The sequence below is a fragment of the Macrosteles quadrilineatus genome, unplaced genomic scaffold, assembly GCF_028750875.1.
Source record: "Macrosteles quadrilineatus isolate MER2022 unplaced genomic scaffold, UCM_ALF_1.0 Scaffold_5__1_contigs__length_97177068, whole genome shotgun sequence".
Classification (NCBI taxonomy): domain Eukaryota; kingdom Metazoa; phylum Arthropoda; class Insecta; order Hemiptera; family Cicadellidae; genus Macrosteles; species Macrosteles quadrilineatus.
This window is the reverse complement of record NW_026542598.1, coordinates 47598231-47618211: the sequence shown is the minus strand read 5'-3', so window position 1 is coordinate 47618211 and position 19981 is coordinate 47598231. Positions and strand designations below refer to the sequence as shown.

Sequence of the window (19981 nt, the reverse complement as noted above, 5' to 3'; positions counted from 1 at the left end):
CACTGACAAATACAAGAACTCAGCAGCATTCACTTGGCGAGATGGCATTAAAATGTCAGAAATGTGGTTTGCTACATTGTAAAGAAGAACAAAGAGGACGAGGCGAAGGATTTTTATCCTGCTGACATAGAGGAAAGGTGAATCTACCACCACACCACGAAAGCTACTACATCCAGAGCCTACTAAATAGAGCAAATCATTTGAGCAGAAACTACGAAGAGAACATTAGATTGTACAACTCTGCGCTCGCAATGGTCAGCACTCGAGCTAAAATTGAAGAACATAACGGTGTATGGCCTTTCATGTATAAGGTGCACGACACAATTTGTCACTCAATTGGCACCTTTCAACCGTCAGAAGGGGAGCATCCCACATATGCCCAAATTTATATCTACGACGTCGAAACCACTGTTCATGAAAGAATGCTAAACAAAGCTAATGGTTCTTGTAGCACTGAACTCATGCACATTTTGACTCAACATTTGGTTAATATTAATCCATACGTGAAAGTTTTCAGCATGATGAGCTCCGTTCGAGCCTACTGAGCAGCAAAAAGAAATTATTCGTGCGAATTCGCACGGGTTCACCTAGTAAGATTTATTTGAGGCAATCAACTTGTATTTTATGTCAATTTATCTACTTTTCTGTGTACAGCCTTTCTCTCACATTGACAAATTTAATTTTTTAGACCTGTGATTCATACAAAGTTGAAGTTGTTTACTTAACGCCAACAAAACCATTTTTATAGTTAACTATCATATTTTTCTACAAACCCTGGATATTTCGCTATATATAATAGCAAATTAGGAACCCTGGAGCTATCTAATCATAACAAATCTTTTTATCATCCTCTAGGATTAATTTTCCACCAATATATGCAGTTCTTAGAATGTTCATCATACCTTTGGTACTAACAAATCGGAATTCTCTGTCATTTAGTGTCCTTGTCTTGACAAACTCTGTTCCTCAACCAATACCGAAGGAGTTAATCACACTAAAAATCATGTCATTTTTGTACTACTTTAACCTCAACGTTGGGTGTGTTGCTGGTACGAATGTTAGTGTTTGTACTTCGGTGTGATAGGATGGGTTCAAACCCTGGGTTACTCACAAGATTTGATGTATTTGGAGCTTTTATTTCTCACAAAGTCCCAATACTTACCCACTACTTAAATAATAGCTAAAACTGCAAACTACGACTACTGTTGCAGTCCACACAAAATTGTCGAGACGTTTCTCTTTAAGCAACACCTTTTTTGTGTCAACAGTTCGTCAACAAACTCTGCACCTCGGTTAATGCGCTAATCAGGCCCGTGTCGTCAAGCGTGTACTGCAATGAATGGTCTCCTAATTTCCTGACGATATATTCGTGGCGCCCCGCGGTAGCCCCCCTGTAGTTTCGGCTCCCAGAGTGCAGGAATGTCCCCCAGTGCTGTTCCCTAGATTTATAATATTAAATATTCACTTGGCCCTCGGCAAATACATCATATTTAAATATTCGAATAAAGGTATGACGTTTTAATGCGACCGTCGTATTTCGGATTTCACAACAGCTTTTTGTCATACGCAATGGAACTAAATAAAACGAGTCAACCTCCTATGGCGCAGGATGAAGGAGGACCGAGGAGTTCAGGAGCCAACGCGTATCCTGTTACCGATTTCTCATTCATTCTCAGCTTCTGAATCTGTTTACGGATGTTTCAAAGAAAAATGTTGAAGAGAAATTCGTTTATGTCAAAACACGTGTTTGATATTAGCCATTTGAGCTGTTCTTTGCAGGTAAATTGTTCCTACGGTAAACGTTTATCTAAATAAGCACCGGTGTTACTGAAGTTATATTTATTTACTCCGGACCACAAGAAGGTATTTTGTCTTTGTATGTTGTTAATGCATTTAATTTTATATTGCAACTGAAGTCATTTGCTTTATTAACAGCTATAATTAATCTTGATTTTGTGTCGAAGCTGTAGTTTGGAGTTTATAATTTGGTTTGTGGCTAAAACCTGGAATTATCTTGCTCTTGATTGTACCGGAGTAAATGATCAATATATAGAGTATAATTTTATTTTATCAGATTATAAGTATGCAATTTAGTTTTGTTTATCAGCATAACTGACCTAATGTAAAATATTATTTGGTACGATCTAATTGCAATGGCAAATTATCATAAGAATTCGTAAACATACGAAAAATTTACTTAGACTATATAACCTTCTTCGCTAAAATAGTTTGTCGAATCATTGAAATGACAAATGGCAGAGAGTAGCAAAAAGTTTGTAAACTCATTTGTCCAGTGTGGTAAAAACTAAGTGAATGTAAGCTTTTATGATTTAAGTTTGTAAAGTATATGTTTTTTTACGTATATATATATACATAATTGTCTTATTCAGTTCGGTTTATCAGCGTCAAATCGTCGTCCATGAAGAGAGATGTGGTTCGAATCGATTCGCTCAATTAGCAGTGTTCTGCAAGTCTCCATTTGAAGCTAAGTTTTTTTTACTTATTCTATAGTATTCAGTGTTCAGTTTAGCTTACGGAAAAGTTGCTTACAGCACGTTTTTTTCCAAATCAATTTGTTCACAAATGTCTCTTTACAAATTAATATCACGAAATATTTAAGAGAAAATACTTGATACGCAAAATGCGCAACCATATTTTTACCGAGGCGCGTTCGTCGGAAATAGCAGAAACCACAGAAACCAGTGTCGCGAATGTAAAGACAAATCGCAGCGTGTGTGTATCAATAACTGGGCTTGAGTCTGAATAAAATAACAATAGGGAATGCTTTACGATGATCTCCCAGAGATATTCAGGCTATAGAATATCTGAGTGGACATTGGCTTTCATGGCACAGCCACAACCGCCATACATGCATAATAAATGGTCGATTTCGACAATCAATATCACAGGACAGCTTAGTAAATTGTTTTGTTTGTTTTTGTAAACTTCAATGTTTTACCAAGCTGTCAGAGATGATTGGAAAGTGACATCAAGTTGGTAGAGAGTGTTTTAACCGTTCTAAATGGTTAGTAAATTTGCAGTGCGATGTTTCTATTTGTTCTGCGAATCAAGATTTTTGTTGTTTTTTTTCACCGAAGCATTATAAAGATTTCTGATATTTATTTTGTTTAAATTTTCCCGAATTCTCCTTTAGGGTAGACGCAATTAGCCTAGGGCACGATAAGACATAGACCCGGGACCGATTTCCTTTTTAATTTTTATGTCACCAGAGGCCAAAATACTATTCATTCAAATCTTGACATACAAGCACACACACTTATCTAACTTAATTAATTTATGTGTTTAAATCAATATTGATTTGTTACGTTGACTCACTTCCTCTGTTAAAAAGCTGCTGAACCAATTGGGAAAATGTTATACATTGGGGTGTTTTTCCTTTATCGTATAAAATAAGAAATTGGAATAATACAATAAATCACATTTAATCAATACATAAACCACTTCCTCACTTAAACTCGTCAAAACAACAGAAAATTACAAGTTTTACCTCAGGACAGTGAACAATTATGAAATATTGGTTCAAATAGTAACCATGGTGTATGTAAACTGTTTCTCTTGACATGTTTAGTGGCCACGAGGCTGGGTATCGCCAGTCCTTCGGAGGTCCTTGGCATTTTAATATCGCAAGCATCTGGCTCGACATCCACCACTGGTACGGCCGCATAGGAGTTTGCCTCCAATCCAAAACATCCTACATACTTTCCCGTTCCCGTTAGTTATCAATTATGAAAGTTGACTTTTATCATAAGTTACTTACAAAATATATTGTTGGGAAACGGATTACAAATACAACATGTTGATAATGGAAAAGAAGTAATTGATATTTGAAAGGGATTTTTCACCACACTATGATGTTTTTGGCTGTATTACATACGTTAATTGGTCGCTGAAAGTTACGTTTTGCTGGCCATGCCAGCTGTCATCGTAATTTGGGGACCGAGCAGGTTTTTACAGCCCCGGGCCGCAAAATAAGCTGTCCGTTTACTTAAAACATGAATGCATTTTAAATAGTACACAATCAAAATCCATAGCATTGCAATAGAATTGCGTTATTATCACCGTTGCCTAGCAACTATTTATTTTTATTGTTGCTGATTTCTCAAATTATTTCTTCACATAACCTTAAAGTTGTAGTTGTGTTGACTATCAGTGTGCATTATTATAGTGGTGAATAGTGGTAATAGGGTATAGTGTGGTGAAAAATAACGTTCGTACCACGGACCGAAATGGTTTTGCAGCTCTCGATCGATTTAAGTTCTCGACTTTTAAAAACTATCTCGAGCCGGCAAAACCTCATTTTCGGCCCTAGGTACGAAATATACTTTAATGGTTGTAGTTCTAAAACATTTTTCTTTATATAATTTACTAATATGCTACTCTAAATAAAAGTTATCAACAACGTGCTTGCTTCCATTAGCTTATCAACAACCCTTATAATGGGTAAGTGGTGCGTGTAACTGTAGTGTTTTTTTTTTTTTTTTTTTTTAGATAAAATGACTAAATACTAAATTTTAATCAAAATAATATTTATTTTATGAGGCCTTAAGTTGAATAGTGTGACTTAGCTAAAGTAAACTACTACTTAATTTTGTCATTGATTTTGGATACTGAGTTTGATCCATAAGGACGAGCTGCAACAATTGTTTTACCAAACATATTTGAATACGCTACTAACACTTCTGAAGATATATTTTATTTTTTAATTTGTTAATTCTACTAGAGCTGATGATAATCTAGATACAATGAGTTGTTCTTTCTGTTCGGAATTATTACTTAAATGGAAAATGGTATTATTTACAGCACACTCTTTTGGTTGTTCAATTGAACTAAGTTACTGTATTTGTTATTCCAAACTGCAAATGGTAATTGGATGAACGATTTAAGTAGTATACTATTTTCAAAGGGTTTTGTCATTCCAAACTTTTAATTAGCACGTCTAACATCCTATTGTTAACAACATTATTTCTGTCAGAGACTTTCAAATAACAACAATAGGAGGGTTAAAATTCGACATCAGCACAATCTGTCGGTGTCATATTGCACTATGTTCACTTTTAACTCCAAGTTGACAAAAGAACTGTCAACAGTGGTTGTTATAGATCCAACTTGCTTCATCATACTTATGGAACGTTTGAAGACAAAACATTAGATCGTGTTTGGTACATGAAGGGCGGGTTTAATGAAATTAGAGTAGCCTGCAGTATAGAAGAATCAACACTAAAAGTTAAAATTTCTTAACATAAAAAGTCTGAAGATACCATGGATTAGTATTTCCATGATAAATAATATCAAGTACCCAATTACCGAATTTAATCAAAATCGGACAACATGTGTAGTCTGTAAAACATGGTAACACTTAACACATACACACAGCGTAGTAAAAAGGGTGATTAAATAAAAAGGATAAAAACGATAAATACCCCATTGGCCATTAAATAGCGCAAAATATGAATGGATTTTAAGAAAAGCGCCCGAACAAGTTTCCTTAAGATTTAGTATGTTGTAGTACTTTTAACTCTAAACAAAACATTCACCTTCCCTCACTGCTGTGAAAATTCCAGTTTAAAAAGTTATTAATACTTTCTTATTAAATGATGACCATAAAAAGTAGGTATTTTAAGCCAAGTATGAATGGAGATGAGTGTATTGCTTATTTTGTTATTCTTCTCATTAAATATCCTAGTTTACTCTCACTGATTACCCATGCTAAGGGTAGTTGACAAACTAATAGGAGACGGTATGTGTCAGATTGCCAATATAAGGATGCATACAAATTTAAACCTTAACTACAAATTATTATTACAAGATAATAATTGATAGTAGATACTTGTAGATAACCTAATCTCGATATGCACATGTAGCAATGTTCAATGTAGTTATTCTATGGAAGAAGGCTAGGCAATTAGCTCTATCGACCTAAATTTTCGTATATTCCACTCATTACTGCAATATACTTCACCAACTACGCTTCTAATACATACTCCTACATTCATAAACGTCAACGTACGTACCTCAGAGAATCCTTTTTAAAACTTACAGTAAAACGTCGATTTAACTGGTCGCCCTGAGGTCGGGTTGTCTCGTTGGTTTTTTGTCGGGACTAAAAGGATATGTTTGTATAAGAGGGTGAATGGGATGTCCCTAACCCTATATTACCCCGAGATAAGGACCGATCGTTTGATAAAGGGCGGCAGGACGAGTCCTTAATTAATTACCTGATACTGGATGTCCTTGAGTCCTCGGACCGCCTCCGGGCGAAATGCTGGGCGACTTCATGGGCTCTCTGATCTGCTAAAAAAATACTTACCCATTCACACTCATTACTAGATAAAAATTTTAATTAATGAACATCCTTGGATCCTGCTTTGAATGTGCCTAGGTGAAATTCTGAAATACTAAAACGTGTTCGGATGTATTCAAATATAATGTTATCCTTAAACATTTTGGTTATGTTTTTATTAGTTTTTGGTTAAATAAACATTGGTAGTGGTGTTAAGTTTACAGTAAGTTAGAGTGTCTTTTTTCTAACTGATTTTGGTTCTCGATTTTGCAAAAATAAACTAAGTAATCAGATACATAAATTGGTTAATAAATAACTAAGGGTGATTGTCAGTTGTTTGTTGTCTAGTTGCCCTTTACATGTGTATGTTCAATCAACAACTGTATTAAATAAATGCACTTATAACGCTAATACTTATCGGTACTTTCCTGTTAAAGGGAACATTCATTATTATCGATGATTTTTTTCGATATATCGATATTAACAAATTGAAACATATCAGCTGACAACTACGATAATTAATATTGTTCAGTCTATGAAACTGTTCTAAAAAAATAACCTAACATAACTAACCAAACTTGCTGTAACATTTAAAAATTCCGTGTTTAACTTGACTTTTCTATTATCAAACCCAAACGGAAGTTTTAAATGGTACAGCAAGTTTGGTTGGTTATGTTAGGTTAGCTTAGAACAGTTTCATTTCTTAATCCATATAGACTATTTTAGCCTAAACAAGATCACTTAGTTGTTGTTGTCAATTTGTAATAGATCTGATCGGAAACAAAAATATCGATATATCGAAAAAAAATCATCGATAATAATGAATGTTCCCTTTAACAGGAAAGTACCTAATTATCTAACTAACACGTTCTTGCTAATAATAAGAAATGCTGTAGGTCTATATATAAGTAGGAAAAAACTGTTTGGACAAAGTCAAAAGAGGTGCTGTCTAATCCATCTATGATCAAGAATCGTTTTCTCTGTTAAAAAATAAATAAAATGTTTAATCGGCATTCAAATTCTGAGGGCTTTTCATGTAGTTTTGTAGTATTTTAAACATGCAGTAGGCTTCTTTAGAGTTTTATGAAAAAGCTAAATGCCTCTAAAAACATATCAGCATGAGTGATCTTCTCAATATCTTGCCTTATACGAGGTTCCACCACAATGTTGACAATGAAATGGAAGAAGTACAAACATGTTGCACACAATTTAAATGTTTCTGTTTTCTAGTTTTCTTTGTACTACTTCTGATGTCTAATTACATAAAAAAGAGCTTATAAAATATCAAAACCTGATCAAAATAACTACTTACCTTCTTGTGTTATTTTAGATAGAGCCAGGATCAAATTTAAGCCGAATATGTTTCCCTTAATAACATAAAATAAATTATGTATGTTCAATTAATTTTATTTTGAAATCCCTCTACCATTTATTGTTTCTTTTAATAGGAAATTATTATTTTAAACGAATAAAAAATTTTATTATGTGTAGGCCTACTCTTATCCGTGTAAGTCAATGCACAAAGTAACAAGTTGGATGTTGTTATGTGTCTTTTATTAAATGAATAGTGTTATTTTTTAAATTTTTAATGGTTAAGTTTTTGTTTCAACTGTATCAAATTTGTAGGCCTACTGTTGTACATTTTGAATATACAATAGAAATCTTAGAAACAAATTATTGAGTTCAATTCTAGGGGATTTGTGTTTTAATTATGGATCTACTCCATCAATACTGATACAGCAAATGGCTCTTGTGTTATGTTTTCCATAGGAATTCCATATCTATTGAAAATGTATTTAATGATTTATACAACGGTTAACATTTGTTATAAACATACACATGGACAAGAAACTAAGTATGTGTTTAATTTTGGGTGCTATATTTGAATTTCTGGCTGTAATAATCAAACAGTGTACAATAAGCTTAATGATTTTAAAAGTACATTAACCCAAATCAACAGCTATCACATTAATAACTATAGAAATGAGTGCAGTGTGTGTAAAATATATTGATAAAGTATTACAGAGAACTTTATAGGTTTGTAATAGTTGTAAAATAAGCTTCAGAGCTAACACTTTATTTATGAAAGCAAATGAATATTAGGTAGGGGAAATGAGTATATAACATACAAATAAATATACATTCTAAACCAAACAAATAAAAGGAAATCAAAATAAATATTTCGAGATATCGTTTATTTATAATAATATTTATCATAAGTCAATAATAATTATAATATTTTCAAAATGACAATATAATAATAATTTCAACCATATTCACACAGTAGAATTGTCATTAGGTCTATATGTACAGAAGAAGAATAAAACTATACAACACAAAAACCTCTCAAATTATCAACAAAAACAAAAATATTTAAACAAACATTAAGAACATGTTTAACATTCACTTTGAGAGAATCAATAAAATATTTACATCATCTATTATTTAAAACGGCGATTTCTTATTTTAATTTGTACAATACACCACAAAGTTCAAATTTGAGTGTGTAATGAAAAAGGTAGGAATCAATAAATTAAGCCGACATTAAAACACTGAACCAGTTTAGAGGGGTGGAGTGTATTTTCAGGTCCTGTTTTTAATTTGAAACAGAAATAGTCTAGGAATTAAATTTTTCATTGATGTAGTTTAAAACTCACGTGGTAGCCTAACATTTAGTTAAGTTAAACGTAAAAATTCAATAATTATGGAGGTGAAAGCATTACTGCCTCGATGGATAAATGAATGTTGACAACACTAACTTGGAGATAATAGAAACAAATATAAAATATGTATGAGCTCTGCTTGAAATTAAGTATTTACCAAGTATTTTTACGAGACCAAAGAATTTGTATCGTTCTTTTTGTATTGTTTGTGTCTGAACAAAAACCTGATTGCAGATCAACTAAATAAATTGTAGCCAGAAGACGAACTATACAAACCGGTTACAATAACAGTTCGATAGTTTTGAAAAGCTTTTTTAAAGCTCAGCATCTTTACAGCACAGCCTTGTGTATTTAAATGTGTTATGACATATACTATCCTGTTGAATTTGAAATAAATTTGTCTTGCTATTTTTAGATAAGTAGAATACATTTCATCCATCCTATCCCATTATAGGACAATACAAATGGGGACACATTTGTATACTCGCATATATTATTCACAACAATAACATGTAAACACGAGTAACGGAAGCAATAAAAGAAATGTAACACGATGTAAACATGCGACACTAGCGCTACACCGCGCGGCGGCGACCGCCACAACTACTATAATCATATGACGTGTCGGTGGCTTTAATTCTTTGTTTCTGCTAGGTAAACAATGTGTAAACATGTACATGACGGCTAAGTATTATGTAGCGACGGCACGTTCACCTTTTTGCTCGATCGCGCTTAATAATCCTAGTAAATTCCTGTTATGTTTTAGAGTCACGCGGTGGTTTCGTCGATTCTGGCATGTCGGAATCTGATAAACCTATCCTGGATCTGACCTTCGGCTGTTTGTTTTCTACTAAAATCTGATAGGTGATAATATTCCTGTTCAATACGTGTTGGAATCAATATGGAAACCAACTGTAGTAGGTGTTAGATACATATCTGTGTATTAAAACTGTTTGTCAAAGGAAAAAAGTGTACAAATAATCCTGAAATGGGACTTTTTTTAACTAAAACATTTACACTGTTGAAATTACAAATGGATTTGTATACCAATATATTAGGACATTGTTGAGGTGAAGATTTTAGTTTTTGAGCTATGGACGTATGGTAAAAATACTACACAAGCGTCCACCAAGAAAACTTAACAATTGTACAGCTGGATGTATCCTGTATCCTGTATTTTGTATGCCTTTGTATAATGGATTCTTGTTTTATAGGTAAAAATAAGTAAATTTACAGCCAAACATTAATATTCCACCTTTTTTTTGTTCCTATAAAAATGTGTAAAGCGTTGACAGGAGTACGGCAAAATAAATATCACCAATGACTTTTTGAACATAACTCTGTGCGCAGAATCTTTTATCTACATCAGCATAAATAATGTTAAAAGTGGATGGTATAACCCATAATAGGCGGTAGTAAATAAAAATGCCTTATTTTTAACACACAAACATACTAGATAATTTTATAACCTTTTACAAATGACGCACGAATGTTTAAGATTCAATGCAAAGTAGTTGGGTTCACCAAATCACTCCTATCAGGTGTAGACAGGCCTAGACTGTTTTAAACACCACTTAAGCAACAGTATTATCTAATAGCTACCCGGCTACCGACTACAGCTGATAAATTGATGTACGACGTGTCGTTTTAATTCTACGACATTTACGATTTCAAACACCTTTTGATTTACGATCGCGGCGATCACAAGTCGGAACTAATTATAAAGCTCTAAATAAAAGCCGACGTCTAAGTTTGACAGGCGTCTATTTAATTTGAGAAGAATGAATGGCCGGGCTTAATTGATTCAACCGGTTTTGGGTAAACCATCTCCTTTGGAGTTTGGGTTATTTTATATCGTGCGATTCTACAAGAACGTAGTTTTAATTTGATTGAAAATAGTAACACAGGTTTCTTAGATTTTTTCCGATTCGTGTTAATTTACGTTACTAACATTTTATGAGTAAACCGTCGGAACCCATCTATCTACGTAGACCTCTTTATTATAAAACAATATTATTTATTAGCACATTTACAAATAGCATCTGAGTACAAAACTAACAATTTCTATCTAATTTAATCCACCAACTATTTGATTCGTGTTAATTTTATCGTACGAATTTTGAACTAAAAAAATTAATTTGTTTTACACAATAGAATATTAAGCGTCACAAAGCATAAAATGAAACAGGTGTTTCAACATAGCCGAGATTGATTTAAATACAAAATACTCCATAATAGTTTCAACCCCCGTATTCACCCCACGATAATTCATTGTTTAAAAATTCAACAGTTGAAGGGAGGGTCGCCGGGTCGGGGTTAAGGTAAGTAGCCAAATGTCAGGGGATTTTCGTAACCGAGGCAGGGGATTTGGACTCGAAAAGCTCATAATAAACTCTAAAATACACTCCAAAACACCCTCTCCTGCTATAGAATGACACTGAAACGTATTTAGTGAAAAAGTGGCGTACAACAAACGACATAACATTGCTGACACATACAGAAATTGTGATATAAAAAATATAAAGTCGAGAATATACGGTGGAAATGTGCCTAGTTCTGATAAAAATTGTCCTAAATTTATCTAATAAATAGGCAGATAACTATGTACAATAAACATTTTACATTTGCACATTGCCCTTGCACGATATTTACAAAGATAACAATCGAGTAACATACAACCAAACTCACTGCATGAAACGGAATCGGAGAGTTTGCTCGCTTTCGACAACAAACTACAGTCATTGTGTTTGTTTTGTGTTTCACAATTAGTTTTCCAAAACAAAATATTTAAACATATGTTTTAGTTACTCCAAAACAGCAAGTTTTGTCTAAGGCATCAAAAGGTAGTAATCCAGAACTGCAGTTTGTTGCAAAAGTAATGCAAATCTTACAAACATTTGATCATTAAACAATACTTAGTTTGTGGACGTTCCAAACCTATTGCACATAAGAAAATCGTTTGCCAAATATTCGGTTATCACATTTCGTAAGCATATTTGAACTAAATACAGTCTTTCCAAACTGTCAACGATACATCAACATTACAAAACATGTATTGTGAACAAAACCGTCGGGGAATATCTGAGATCGCTGGTGCATATGAGGCTGTAGCTGTGGTGTGGAGGGTTGCGGGTTCGAATCTAGAAGTGACTGTGATCGTATACGAGCTGAGATAGTGGTCGTGAGACTAGAACAAAAACGATGCAGACGATGTCGTCAACGGTGAGGTCTGCTGTCTACGGGTCGTCCCAGCAATCGTCCTCTCCCCTGAAACATCGTTGACGATTAGAGATCCAATCGATAATATTCAGTCAAGTTGTTAAATAGTAATTCTACTAGCAGAATATCCAGAAACATAGATGACTATAAAGTAAGTAACGAATCCCAATAATGGAATTGTACGTAAGGATGGGGAGCAGCGGCTCACGTGGTTAGACTTTTTTCTAAAGTCTTTCATCACATCACTCATCTCAAACACCGATTGATTGTACATATTTAATCCTCTTAAACACAGTTTTCGATCATTAACAGTATCAGAGTCAGAGGGCTTCCTACATGGTCCAAGATATAATAAACATAATCAAGCCAAACCATACAATGGGATTGCATGTTTTACATTGTAGTACTTCAATTCGTTAAATGTTTTATGTATAAAAAATTCTCTAATATGTAATCAAAATAATTTGCACGAATTGTTTATCAGAAATCTATTCACATTTTATAAGTTATAATCACTTATTGTTACTGTTTTGTCATTTGTGGATCAACTAAATGTTTTTAATGTACGAAACTAAGAAGAATACTTATTTTTAGTTGAAATTCAGTCACTAAAATTGGAATACAATCTAATATATGATAAAAACCACATTGATTTCCTCATCATTGTCGATATTTTAAGGAATAAGACTGTCTAATGTCAGCTTGAAGCGATGTGGAACTTTCGAGCACCTATGTGGCGAGGAACAAAAAGGAATTGAGTTTGGGTTAAAAATTACGAGACAGTCGGCACGAGCGGGAAGGCTAGACAGAGAGAGGAGGTAAACTGGTCGTGTATGTGTGTCTGTGTGTGTGTGTGTGTGTGTGTGTGTGTGTGTGTGTGTGTGTGTGTGTGTGAGAGAAAGAGAGAGAGAGAGATAGAGAGAGAGAGAGAGAGAGAGATAGTGGGCGAGAGATGAGATCACAAGACACAGGAAGTCGAGTTTTATGGCGAGTATCAATAAAAGCTAGGTTATCGGCCACTAGTCTGGTCGGACCTTCCAATTCTCCACAGGGAATAGAATGAGCTGACACTGAGGTTGTGGAGTCAAATTGGTCTTCACAGAAATAATCTGGGAAGCAAACAAGATGTTCAGCACAAGACTGTATTGTGTGGACACCTAATCATCCCGTAAATATATACACCTTGCAAGAAAGTGGCCATTGTAGAACTACCAAGGCTTGAAATACTTCTAGTGAAAAAATATAACCGCCTTAATTGTGTTAACAGTTTTAAATGTCCGAGATGTAATGGATCTTTGAAGGAACTCCTCTTTCTTGCAAACACCTAAACGTACATGTCTTACAATAATATGACCTACGTAGATCCATCAAGACAATCAGTCAAAATTAAATATCTCCACAGTATTCTTGGAATGGATTTGAAATACCCAAGTTGTGGTGGATATTTTTACTGTGCAGAAATATACTTATTGTTTGAACATTAAAACGTCTTGCACACGTATGAACCTTGTAATGTTGTGATTTAAAATCCCTTTAGAACCGTGAGTAATACACATTGACGTTTTGTATTGGGTGTTATGCATTAATTATTTTGTAATCATGCATTTTTTACGACAGTAACGGCCGAGGCAAAGCATATATTTTAAGCTAATAATGAATTAAGGATTGGTGTAGAATGAAGTGAAATTGCATGAGTAGCTTTGTCATTGACTTAGGATTTTTCCCACCAGCTGTTTCTTTATGCAGGGTCATATTTAAAGCTAAATTATCAAGGGCACTGAGCCCATTATAGATTCAATTAAATTAAATATTTACACTTCAATAAACTTTATAAAACTTAACAAGAGGGATCGTATACTCGTGGTCAATCATCAAGGGTATCTAAGCCCAGCCACAACTATAAACAAACGCGTTTATCATCACCAATAAATTATTTACATATTTACACTTTGATCAACTTTGTTCAGATATGAAAAGTTGACAAAGAGGCAGCGAGTGACTATTGGACGTCTACCCAGCATCAGCTGTCAGTGGCGCAACAATAGGACAAAAACAGCTGATCCACTCCCGGCGTGTATAAAATATACAATTCATTGTATTCAAACGAGTGAATAAGCCACTTTGGTGGCGCCGTAGCCATGATTAACCATTCAGAGGCTGTCGATGTCATTAGATTTAATTGCAGTTTGCCGCTAGGCCGCGCCTCCGCCCACTGCTCACTGTATCTAGTTAAATATTTATCGTCTGTATGCACACTATGTGGGAACACTATAATAAGCTGCGTGTGTACTTGAGTACGTGTGAATTTTAATTGTTTGGTTAGTCGCTAGCAACACGATTTTGGTGTTTGAATCTCGACAAATAAACCTAGATTTTAGTTAACTGAAAAAATTGAGCTGAAAAAGTTGTGTAGCTCCCAAACTTAAAATAAATATATTTTTCCAACTTTTATATCCATCGTTGGATAAAATTCGAAAATTCGTATTGAAACAGACTTTTTTTAAACAATGGACGCTGGTTTGTTAAATATAAACATGTTATTTATGTATATATGTTATTAACAAACTGATTCTGGTTTGTTATATTTAATTTCAAGACAATAGATTGCGAAAGTACGAATATAAACGTTTATTTTTCAGTAGATGTTATTTTTCAATAGTTTACAGGGAGATATTTACTTTTTCCAACGTGTTATTTTAATAGACTTGCATCACACAATTTTGTTTTAGGTCTCACTTTTTAACAACGTAACATATATTTGGAGCAATATATTTCATTTTATTCCACACGATTACACAACAAACAATCCATTGATTCGAAACACAATATTGACGGTTAAAAATTTAAAAGTTGTAATGTATGCAGTTTTCAACACTACTGATTTTAATCATGTACTTTACGTAAAAGAGGTTAGCTATAATAAATTTACTCTGGTAGTTTCCCCACATATAAATAATTAAAGTAGTTCTACAGTAGTGTTTATAATTCGCATCCCAAGAATACAGCGCCTTACAGGCAGAGGTAGGCAATCTGATTGCTGTGCTCATATTGCATATCTAACCCCTGCTGCGGCTGCTAGAATCGCCGTGTAGCGCATCTTGTTAAAATTTCAAATAAACCATAGATCTTATACACCAGTTGGTAATTTTATCTACGCTGTTGCAAATTAAAATGTCTTTATCCGTATTTCCAATGCGTAAAACTACAGAACAAACTTAGCTCAAGTTTTGCACAAGTGTAAGTGACGATGATTATGAGAGAGATTAAAGCCCTAACCCATTTCTATTTCGACCAAGCTACGATGATAAACTAATGAAAACTAGTATTGTTTAGAAATAACCAAAAAGTAAATTATAAAATAATTTGAATTGTATAACCTAATAAATCGCAAGTTATATCTGTTAATGAGAATATTATGCATCTAGTCTACCATTACTTGATATTCATCTAAAATATATAGCTTTATACTACGTTTAAAAATATAATACGATTATTTTTTTATTTAATCCAGGGCCTGTTTTCAACCTCTGCGTGTGGCCTGTATAATGGCTTGCACTGCCGAGCCCAATCTACCCGTTATACCAGTTTTCTTCATTCTGTAGTACTTGTTTTTACACGAACTTTATTTGATTCAATTTGTAATAACGCAATCCACAATCCATCTCCAACATAATTGAAGTTGTACATTTGTATTTAGATTATTGGCTATTTGAATTTTTAATTAACACGATGTAGTACAACTTGAGTAAATGTTCTTCTATGTTGGTTTTAAAAACAAGTTTTTTTTCCACATGACCTTGTCAAGCTTTGCTTGCACTAGTTAATTAACTTTAAGTTGTTGATCAAGCTGTTATTAATTACTGTGGTATTGCAAACTATTTTGAGTTAATTTTAATGAACGTAACAAATTTAAACCTGGTTGTTAACCATAATCATGAACATAAATTCAAAATGCTGTATTTCCAGTATTACAAAGCTCATTTTGTGGTCAAGCGATTTTATGAATAGTTATTTTTCTATTTCAGTAGGCCTACCATTTTTTAATATAAAACGAAACAAATATGTAGGTAAACAGTCTAAATTCCTAATAATGTTTAATTTGTCGAAGATTAATACAGTCTCTCTCGCTGAGAAGATACTCTTGTCAATCATCACGCCCAAACCTCAATTAATCTATATACAATATCAGTTTTGAACACAAGTATTACTGTGGTATTCAATATTAATACGAGCTGATATGATTGGCTGGCATAGTTTTGACATTACTGTAGCAACAATGTGGATAATTTTGCACAGGATGGTTCAGGCTTGTTTAGTTCGTAGTTGCTTTCATCTAACAAATTATTCATTGACCTAGTGGGGAACGTTATACCGAGACTCATGTACCAAATTCTACAAACACAAGACGATTAAATACATCATGATTAATTTAGAAATAGTTTCAGGTTATGATTGGGAAACAGTTACGATATAATTAAGTATTCAATGAGTACTTTTGAGACGATAATTAGTCAAAGCAAATCTTAAATCAGTCACTATTGCGAGCCAAGACCTGAGTTTATGTTTTAAAAGGAGATGCAAGTGTTGTCACAAACACTTAATTGGTTTTCTTAAGTTTGAGTGTTCTCTATTTCCGATATAGTACAAACATACGTAAATGTTAACTTATGTATATTCGTTCAATAGGTGACGTCAAAATCAATTTGTCATTAGATGAACCACTTTAAAACAACGTTCAGTCTCTATGTGGAGCACAATCTTCAGGATTAAGCCTCCGTACAGTTTGTGTATCGACTCTTGATAGTGACTAGAAAATTTAAATCGTGTTTTATGCCAAGAAACATTATACGTTTACGTTTACAATCACAGAATTGTTTAAAACACGAATGTAATAAGCGCCTACCTGGGGGAGGGACGGGCGAAGTCAGAGGTACCGCGAAGGGCGAAGGCCCGTGGGGCAGCTCCTAGACCGGGGACACGAACCCGCCGCCGCTCATACTCCCGGAACTAGCAACAGACAGACGAGGGTGAATGTCAGGTGCAAGAAGTAGAGGAAGTAGGTCCGAGTAGACTGCTGGGAAAAATTGTGGTGTTTGTTTCCATAAGTTTGTGTACTTGCCTTTCTATTGGATTAGATAGTTTAAAGGGCCGAACAAAGTATTGGGTATTCTTTTGATTACTCTCATCACCAAAACACTGCTGAGCTGAAGTGTTAGAGGCACTTTGGGGAGAGAAGAATCGAAATGAGTAAAATCTAGTGACGAAATAATAATCCACAAAACAGCAACTTTACTGAGGTTAATGGGGGTTTACTATAAAAGTGATGTGGACTATCATTACGACTGAATTTGTTTTCCTTCATTTAAAGGCTCTTCGCAAGCGAAAATTTATAATCTGCAATACTGACAATACTTTGCCTACAAGATCAATCAATTGCTGAACGTCTTGATAAGTCAAACAATGGAAGAATGCAGAAATTAAATATGTTTATTCATAGACACTAAAATTACCGTAATTATCCATAGATCTTTATTACGTTCACACTTAACATCTAGAACATGCCTTCCGTCAATTCCTACACAGATATTCAGTTGTTCTGTAAAGCTGTTATTTTCTTTTATACCTTGGTTAATAATACATACTCTATTTGGATTCAATATGAAACAAGTATAGCAAACTAGTATGACTGCCAACGTTAAAATGTTCGTAGATAATGTAAAATGTAAATATGCAATACAGTTTATTATTAAATAAAATAGATTGGAACGCTTCACGAAGAGATAGCATATTTCCCACTCACATTTCATTGCAATTTAAAACACAGTTTGAGCTTCCTAATGTCATGTATTAACCTAATTCAGAGTCTCATAGCTTTACTAAATGTTGTTAACCTTGCAATACTTACCATTACCGTAATACTTGTCCTGAGTACTTACTTTTTATAGAAGGGTTTGAAGGCGGTCTCCTCGGGTGGTGGGACGGGTGCGGCTTGCGGCGGCGGATGGTGCTGCGGCGGAAGGTACTCGTGTCTCTCCTTATCCTGGGGATGCCTGGGGGCAGGGTACCCCCCGAACCCCTGGGGCTGCTGGTACCCCTGGGCGTGCGCGGGGTTTCCGCTCCCAAAACAACTTCCTGGAGCAGGGATAATATTCCCGGCGACGTTAGGGAGTTTCATGTTGGGCGGCGTTTGAGGCGGCGTGTCCGTCTGGACCTCCGGGAATCCTGAGGAACCCACGGGGCCGCCGTTGAAGAACCCGCTGTACCTGGAGTACGGCGCCGAGGCCGAGGGCAGGGCGAACCCGTTGATCGGGCCCATACCCGAGCCACCGGCCCCGCACCAGGGCTGCGACGAGGGTGGAGGCGGAGTCTTACATGCCGCCGTGTCCGCTAGACTCCAGATCTTCGGCTTGGTCGCGGGTAGAGGGACTCCACAGTCGTCCTTGTGCATCTCTCCCTTCATCATGAGATGGTGCGGGTGATAGCCGTGACCCCCGTGATGGTAGGACTTCCTCTCGTCGTCGTCGAGGTCGTCAGAGTCGTCCAGGTCCTTGAGATGGTGCTCCGCCTTGACGTGTAGCATGTCTGTATAAAACAAATGTGTATCAGTGTTGGAGTACGACAAACTTGCTAAACCAGTCATCAGAACTACATCAGTGCCACATATTGGAAAAGGGAACCGGAGTTTTGCCAACGGGTGTCAGGTAGATGGGAGGGATGCCTTCGGCCACCTCTTGGTGCGGAGATTTGCCAACGGTGGTGGTTTGAGAAAGAGTGTGACGGAGGGAGGGAGAGCGATTGTCAGGGTTGTCTACGCTTGGCAGTTATGCGCTTGTCGCAGTGGGTTAGGTTAGGTTAGGTTAGGTTAGGTTAGGTTAGGTTAGGTTAGGTTAGGTTAGGTTAGGTTAGGTTAGGTTAGGTTAGGTTAGGTTAGGTTAGGTAAAAAATGCAATACATTTCCTTTCACAGTCAGAGGTGCATAACTCCATTACTTTGAACCAGCGAGCACAGAATATCTTTGAACACAGTCAGCATCCTGCCTGGTTTGTCCAATGTCCACCCCTAGCGGAAGCCACCCTCACGGTCAGGTGTAATCTCTCTCTCTCCCCCTCCCCCTCTCACGCAACCCACAACCGTTGGCAAAACTCCGCAGTATGAAGAATTCATGGATGGGGACCCTTTCTACCTGATACCCGTTGGCAAAACTCCTACACTCATTGGAAAAGCACACCATACGGTGTAAATAATGTTAGATTTTGTGGTATCTTCATGTAGGCTACTTATGTATGGAAATCACCATGAATACATATAATGTGCGATCAAGTGATGATAACTATATCACAGGGTCTAGCTAGAAGTGTTACCTATGTTTTTCAAAAATTTATGTTAACACATCTACATCTACATCTAACACATATTTGTGAATATATCAACTAAACCGCTTGGTTATCATTATATAATTAGAACGGCAGAATTGGGCGTTAATGTTTTAATGTGATCTTATGGTGCAATGGATCAAATTCGACAAAGTCAATCTAAGTGCATGTCTTAAATATTATATACTACTCCTTGCATGTAGGTAAAGTAGTGGGTTTCTGTCTGCTTAGTAGTATAGAATGTCTAAAGTTCTGGTGAGTCATCGTCAAATTCACGCTATCGTTTTTAAAGAAATACTGTTTAGTTACCGTTTCCAATGTTTCCCCCCAAAGAGTTGTAACAACGCTCCTAAAATACTTTTTTAAGCTTACAGTTAAAAAAGCATTTCTTATATTCAATGGTCACTTAGAATGATTAATATCAT

At 35.3% G+C, this 19981-nt stretch overlaps 1 protein-coding gene across 3 annotated transcripts in view; it reads right to left on the bottom strand.

The window, feature by feature from the left end:
- Positions 1-8497: 8497 nt before the first annotated feature.
- The window catches only part of LOC128995008 (homeobox protein araucan-like), a 122927-nt gene continuing 111443 nt past the window's right edge, over positions 8498-19981 (bottom strand). For 2 of the 3 annotated variants that reach the window (XR_008490942.1, XR_008490943.1), the window contains 3 exons: positions 18120-18765; positions 17087-17190; positions 8498-12231 (listed from right to left, as the gene is read on the bottom strand). Coding sequence is in view for 1 of the 3 variants with exons in the window: in XM_054419874.1 (XP_054275849.1) it covers positions 12201-12231; positions 18120-18765 (677 nt within the window). In the remaining 2 variants the exon portion in view is untranslated. The remainder of the gene's footprint in view (positions 12232-17086; positions 17191-18119; positions 18766-19981) is intronic. The other variant, XM_054419874.1, reaches the window with a different exon arrangement.